Raw genomic sequence first — 7209 nt, 5'->3', positions numbered from 1 at the left:
ACTGGGGAATTATGCTTCAGCAGGAAATCTATGGCACAACCTGGTGTGAAATGTAGCACCTCTCTAGAAATGGAGCTACACGACCAGTTGAGGCAGCCCACAACTATTGCAACTGGCCTTCAGCACTGATTGCTGTTACTATCAGAAGGGCTGTGGGACAAAAGCAGTGGGAAAACTAGAGGGACAAATATGTTAACCCTGGAAAAACCGACCACAACAAAGAGCGGGGGACGACGGAGGGGAGAAAGGACATGGTAAATAGCATGTAATGCACTAGCACAAGCATGTTTCAATGACATCGGCCACTTGTATAGGTTACGTCGTAGGTTCAGCAAAGATCATGCACAGAAGTCCCAGTCAGGTCATGGCGGGGTACATTGCCATGGTAATCTACAACCTCCTCCAGAGCAGGTTATGTCAAACTATCGTGTGTGGACTTCAGTGTGCAGATAGTGAGCGAGTCTGCAGTGTTTATAGCTGTGTTTGAGCATCACTACGCTCATGTCTCCCCCTCCCTGTAACAGCTGGGATAGTTTCCAGATCTCGCTCCACAAACCTCTATGTTGGGGCAAACTGGTAGATGGCTGCGTGGGTATGTTGAACTTATTTTGTAGTATAGGCCTCTAGACTCACAGCCTCACAGCATACTGGAACACCATTTCAGAACCAGTACTTTATACAAACTGCCTGAAGGCAACAAGACAAATCCATGATATTGACCAGTAATACTGGCTAAAATGGACCAAGATCCACGGTCCATGTCACTGGGAATATCCCAGTGAATCTGACAAACACCTCAGAGTGTGAGTCCCAGATGTCAGAGCTGCTTTCAGTGTGAAACATGTCAGAGAGCTTACTGTTCCTTCAGGTCAGTGAACTGCTTCTCCAGTGTGGTCATCTCATCCAGGCACTCCATCCTCCTCCTCTCACAGTCTTCATCGTCCATCTCTGTTCACATACAGACATGACAGCTTTGACAACCCCTCCACACCACAACTGCTTTTTATCCTCATCCACATGACAACCCCACACTGCACTTCACACCCAAGCAACCTGTCAGCCCATTTTTAAGAGAAATCACGCGCACTGTTAAACATATAAATTACACTCGAGTATGTAACACGAGTTTAACTGTCGGTTGATGTTCAAGGCCTATTTTTCCCACCCGAGCTGTCTCCATCTTCAGACACGGACGAGCTAACGGTATCCTCCTCGTCTGTGGTGCTGCCGTCTTGCTCGGGAAAGTCCACCTCCATTTCTTCGTGGTTGCTTTCTTTCTTCTCCCGCGAGTGGACCGGCATTGCGACTGTCAGATAAGCCGGTGTTAACGGGGTGGCACGGCCTTTCTTCAATGTTTCACCCCGAAGAAAGAGCCAAATGCAGCGGTAGCTAACCGGCTAGCTAGCCCGCATCTACCAGCTGGAAATACAAACATGGCCACCGTCAACCAATCATAAGGCGCTTTACTGAGTTTGTCCAATCAAATGCTTCTGTGAACGAGCTTGCGACCGGAAGCTTGCAGGGATTTGTAGTCTTTAAAAAAAACTTTTTTCAAAACGTCTCTTTATATCAAGTCTGTTGTGAGGATTCATTCTTTATTTTGTCCATAGATTAATTCTTGTACACTTAACTTAAACATTAACTCCTGACAGCAATTTAGAGACTCTCACAAATGCGTCTATATTTATATTTCATGACAAGCACCTTTTGTTAATATTACAAATCTTTAATTGATTTAGACAGGCTGGCACTGCAGTCTCTGGTGCTGATCAAAATCCATACCTTTAAAAAAATTGTATCCTTTTCATTTTCTATCTTTGGAGGTCATTTTTTTTAACCCATCAATTTACTATAACTAGATGCTACTTGTAGTATCTAAGCTATACTGTTACTGTATTAGTTTTTCTTTCCTATTTTCTGTCTGATAGTTACACAGCCACATTTTCAGATAATAAGTTTAGTGTATCTGGACGTATTTGTGTAATCCCAGACTTCAGGCTTCTGTGAATGAACCAATACAGACAGTTTGTGATGGGCAGCCAACCAGAAGAAAGTTGGCTAAAGTAGCCCAAGGAAGGGAGAGTGGTTAACCAGCAGGCACATGGGCGGCCAAGGCTCGCTCATGACTGTAATCTAACAGATGAGCTAACTCAAATGACCAAAACAGTTAATGCAAGTGTCAGAATACACCGTGCATCAGTTTGTTGGGTCCTGCCATCCTTGTTGATGTTACTCTGACACGTACCACCTACCTAAGCATTGTTGCAGACCATTAACATGGTTTCATGGAAACTGTATTCCCTGATGGCTGTGGCTTCTTTCAGCAGGAACAGCGCACTGCCACAGAGCAACAATGGTCTAGGAAAGGTTTGTGGAGCACAACAATGACTTTGAGGTGTTGACTTGGCCTTCAAATTCTCCAGACCTCAATCCAGTCGACCATCGTTTGGATGCGATGGACAAACAAGTCTGATCCATGAAGGCCTCACCTCACAGCTTAAAGGATTTGCTGGTAAAATCTTGGTGCCAGATACAACAGCACACCTTCAGGTTTAGTGGGTCAGGGTTGTTGTGACATCTAAAGAGGGACCAATATTAGTCAGGTGGTCATAATGTTATACCTCATCAGTGTGTAAGTCAACTGTAGGGGTTTATAAGTTCCTCCAAATGGTTATTGTGTTGCCCCCTTTCTTTACTTCATAATGCAAATCATCTAAAAGAAACTTCTCAAACTTCTCAACAAGTATTGTGGGAAGTGTTGTTAATGCTGATTTTATCTGTTGTCACGCTCTGTTTTGTAATTTTAACTTATTTTATGTATTTTATGACTATTGTTCCTTTTATTAATTGTGTTTTTTTGTAAGGTGACCTTGGGTTTCTGAAAGGCGCCCTCAAATAAATGTATTATTATTATTATTATTATTATTATTATTATATAATATAAAAAGCATGTAATATAATATATTCAATAACTTGAACTCACTCAAAAGGCAAGATGACATTTTGGTTAGATCACGATTAACCTTTAAGGCTGTTATTTCCACCTTAAAGCTGTAAAAAAACCCATCTCAACAGAAATGGATACTATTCATGTTTCTTTGTGTTGTTACTTGCACTTAAATAGTAAATACCATCTGAGTTATGGCTCTGTGAAGTGTTTTCACAGGAGTTAAAAGTAACTCACATCTGCAGGGAATATGAGAGCTGCAGGTGTGGAGCTCTAATGAACATGGAGACTGGAAGCACAGAGAAAGTCTCATCAGAGCTGACTCATGAATGACAGCGTGTTAGTCCTGCAGGTCTGGACCCTTTATTTGGCTCTGGAACCAGACAGGTTCCAAGCACCCGGTGCAGCTGCAGGAACACATTGCAGAGGTGTTAGAGAGCCTCTGCAAGCTGAGTGGCAGATGATTCAAGCACCTCGGGGTTCAAGCTGTCACGGCTCGACGCTTGACTCTATTCTCACTCACCTGGGTGGCAGTGATGGATGACTTGAGGAGCGAGAGGAGGCTGCAGTCGTGATGTTGTGTTGTGCGGTGATGGACAGTCGGAAGAATGAAAGTAGTGCATTTTCTTTCACTGGAGAAGATTGCAGCACTTCGGTAAAATAAAATCAGTACATGCCGAATGGTGTTCAATTTCACTGTTTAATATTTGCATATGCAGGGATAAGAGACAAACCCCATACAGGCTTTCATACAGATATTAAACTTAGGTATTTACAGAATAAGCACCATGAAATTGCAACCTTTAGAAGACAGAAACTAAGCCAGAAAATGTGATTACCTGACAAGAAGTTGCTTTTTAACGTAGTTTAATGATCCCTCACTTGTGATAGTCTTGTCTTTATTTTGAGCTCCTTCGGTTATTAATTTACTTGTTGCCAGGAGAGATCTGTGCACAGCTCTCTTTGACTATACAGTGATCCATTTGTTGGAAATGTAAACGCAGCTTTTTGATGTCTGATAAAATGGATTTTGGTGTCCTGTAATGAGGTAGTTTACGTTTTTTAAACATTTGCTTTCATGAAATGTACAATATTCGACTTAGTATAGTGCTGTACACATTATCCACTCAGAGCCCACAATCTTCACCTTTCAACCACACGAGGGCGATAGAGGCCTTTGACGGTGGTTCTCCAAAGCTCCTCTGTTCTTGAAATCACTCAAGTGAAAGAGAAACAATTAAGAATAATGATAAACTCAAACAAATAAAATAGTACACAATTTAACTACGAATAGCTGATTGCATTACACAATAGACAAATAAACTTAATATGCTTGCTGTTGGCTGCACAAATGGTACAAAAATATGAAACAGCAAAGCTTTACCCAAGACAGGGATTGTGAATTTCTTAACCCTTTAACAAAAGTCTCAGGATTAGGCAGGATTTTACCTGAGAGTACAGTCAAAAGCAGAGGTGTAACAACTCCACAGAAAGACGGTGATTTGTCTTTTGCCCTTCTCCCCCGTCCCTCTTCTCAGCTGTTTCTCTTTCCCTCTTTCTTTCTCCCCTTCTTTCCCCCAGTCAAGTCTGTCCCGTATTCAGTAAGTGAAAATAAAATGAACAATAAAAGGTGAATCAAATGGACCATTACGGCAAGGCTGGGATGGTCAGTTTGGTAAAGTAAATCCGTTGGGCATCTTTCTTTGCCTTTAGACAACAATTCTGATGCAAAAGAGCCAAACGGGACAGGCCAAAAAAAAAAAAATTAAAAAATTAAAAAAAAAAGAACGACGGTGATACTTGTTTGGCTGTGTTGCACAAACCAATGAGAATTAGGATACAAAGAAATCCAGTAAGCTCATACCCTGAACAGTTCAATCTAATTCACCGAATTAATCAAAGTTCAAGAGTATTATCAGTAGTAACCATAAAATACATGGAAATATGTGAACGGCATGTCGCTGCGCTGGACCACTCCCTCCATGATCAGTATTTGGCATTTGATGACTTTCCTTCTTTATCATTTTCCATACATACATTCTGTTGTTGGCTCTTATTCAGCTGCCATATGTTGGGAGGCAGACTACACCCTAGACAGGTCGCCACTCTGTCGCAGGGCTAACACAGAGAGACAACCGTTACAGTCAACCTATGATTTAGAATCACCAATTAAATCAACCCCACTAACTGCATGTCTTTGGCCTGTGTGAAGGTGGAGAACCAACGCAGACACAGGAAGAACAACTCCAGAGAGAAAGGCCCCGGCCATATGGGGGATTTGAACCCAGGACCTTCTTTCTGTGAGGCAACCGTGCTAACTATTGCATCTTGTTCTGTACGTTAGGAGTAAAAAACCCCATTAGGTGCTCGTTGTGTTTGTAGGAGTAGCAATTTTTGTGAACTACAGATGAACCGGTGGGATGACGGATGTGTCACGGCGTGGGCTCGTCTGTCTTTAGGCCGGTTGAGCTAAAAATTACATTCTGTGTCTTTCCTCAGATTTTTTTTGTCCACAGTGGCGAAGGATGAGATCTCAGAGAGGACTCGGTAACACACGATCCGACTGCACTCACACCGCATTTTTATGTTTAGCCATCATGAATAAAGAGGGTCACCTGAATAACAATGTCTCACATCCATTTTTGCATTGTAAACAAGTGGATAGTGTGTCCCATTGTGGGATGGCATTATTGGCTTTCCTTTCATAAAGGTTGACCCAGTGTATCATATGCTCGGGGGGGATAAGAAGGAAGGCAGTGGGTGAGCTTTCAGGGAATTAAACCAGTTGTTTTCACAATCAGCTGACTATTAGGCCTCAAGGTGACGGCACATGGCTATTTTTAGGGGGCTAAAGAGGTGTGTTAAGTTCCCCGTGTAGACATTTGTAACATTTCTGCACTATCAGGAAACAGACAAGAAAAACCTTTTAATTTTTAATGTTCTTTTAAAGTTACATTAAAGTCATTTAATGAGCTTTTATTCTCTGTGTGGTGGCTGCACATGCAGATCTACTAATAATGTCAAATAATACATACTGCTGCATTTTTTTAAAGGTAATTTTTGTACCGTCACATTCAGGCCCAGAAACTCAAGCCTGGCCTCCACGAGGTATAAATGTCAAGAGCGCAATAAGAACCTTCTGATACGACCTGCAGAGGGTAAAGCCCCAGAGACAGGCTGCTGCCCATGTAACAGTACAATAAGCACATTAAGAGAGTGTTGATCCCTTTGGCTCAGTTCACTCTTTATCTGTGGAAAAAAGAAGAAAGAAAAGTAAGCAAAGATTTTTCTAATTTAATCTGGGCCTCGTCTTGAATCAGTGCATTTGTGTTCATAATCTATAAGCAGCTGTGATTTCAGTTGTTCCTGGCCCTCTGTGTCTATTAAGTCTTTCTTTGGAACTTCCAGTCCTTATCCACATCCACAGCATCCTCTACTGGCCACATTGCCATATTGGTCTTGGTGCTATAGTTGCTTTGATAGTGATAATAAATGATTAATCAAAACATTTAAATAACTGTAGATAAACAAGATTTCCCCCCTTCCTTTCCCCCCTTATCTCTTGAGTTTATCCTTTATAAATCATCTTAGTTTCTCCTTTATTTTTTAAGCCAGTTGTTCATGATTTCCACATCTCGGATGCAATCTGATCCATTCCATGCTTTCTAACTGCGTCTCCTGTTACTGCGTTACTGCAGCTAGACTGAAGGGGGAGGCTGTAGCAGATCACAAAGGTACTTTTTAGGTGGAGGCCAAAAATACGCTGTGGCTTTTCGGGTGGTCTGACACGCAGTAATGAATCCATTATGTGTCTGCTGGCTGCATTTGTTTTTCCTCTCTCCAAAAACACACAGAATGTTCCAGTCGTCTTACCAGCGACTGCTGATTCTCTGAACTCCTTTAACAGTACGGGTCATTCTAGCAGCACGAGCTAGTGCACGACACCAAAGCTGACAGGAGGCCTGCCTGATGTTCGGCAGATGCAGAAATATACGGGAGAGTGTTAGACGGTAAAAGATTTTGCTCAGTTGATTCGTGGCTTATCTTGTAGACTCACTATTTCCGTAGTGCGTAGCGCTTCACACGGCTCTAAGTGTGTCAGGAAACTTGGCTTGTTTAATTTGTATTTAGCGCAGTATAGTACTCAGGCAGAAAGTCTGAGCTGTCTTTGTGGTTTATTTCAGAACACTTGTAATGTTTTTTTTTGTTTCTCATAGTCTTATACAATGCTGGGTTGGCACAACAGACAATCAACGAGAAAC

The 7209-nt window shown here is 42.0% G+C and overlaps 1 protein-coding gene across 3 annotated transcripts in view; it reads right to left on the bottom strand.

Annotated features, from left to right (window-relative positions):
* Positions 1 to 1447, bottom strand: part of LOC147312248 (breast cancer metastasis-suppressor 1-like protein-A) — a 9845-nt gene extending 8398 nt beyond the window's left edge. For all 3 annotated transcript variants that reach the window (XR_015125015.1, XM_086263918.1, XM_086263919.1), the window contains exons 1-2: positions 1166 to 1447; positions 858 to 948 (exon numbers count right to left, since the gene is read on the bottom strand). Coding sequence is in view for 2 of the 3 variants with exons in the window: in XM_086263918.1 (XP_086120044.1) it covers positions 858 to 948; positions 1166 to 1301 (227 nt within the window). In the remaining variant the exon portion in view is untranslated. The remainder of the gene's footprint in view (positions 1 to 857; positions 949 to 1165) is intronic.
* Between the last annotated feature and the right edge of the window lie 5762 nt (positions 1448 to 7209).

This window comes from Aulonocara sp. 'chitande type north' Nkhata Bay, linkage group LG15, assembly GCF_057382095.1.
Source record: "Aulonocara sp. 'chitande type north' Nkhata Bay isolate Kocher_YH1m ecotype deep benthic linkage group LG15, A_spYH_male_GT1.1, whole genome shotgun sequence".
NCBI lineage: Eukaryota > Metazoa > Chordata > Actinopteri > Cichliformes > Cichlidae > Aulonocara > Aulonocara sp. 'chitande type north' Nkhata Bay.
The sequence above is the reverse complement of the archived record's forward strand: the minus strand, read 5'-3'. Positions and strand labels throughout refer to the sequence as shown.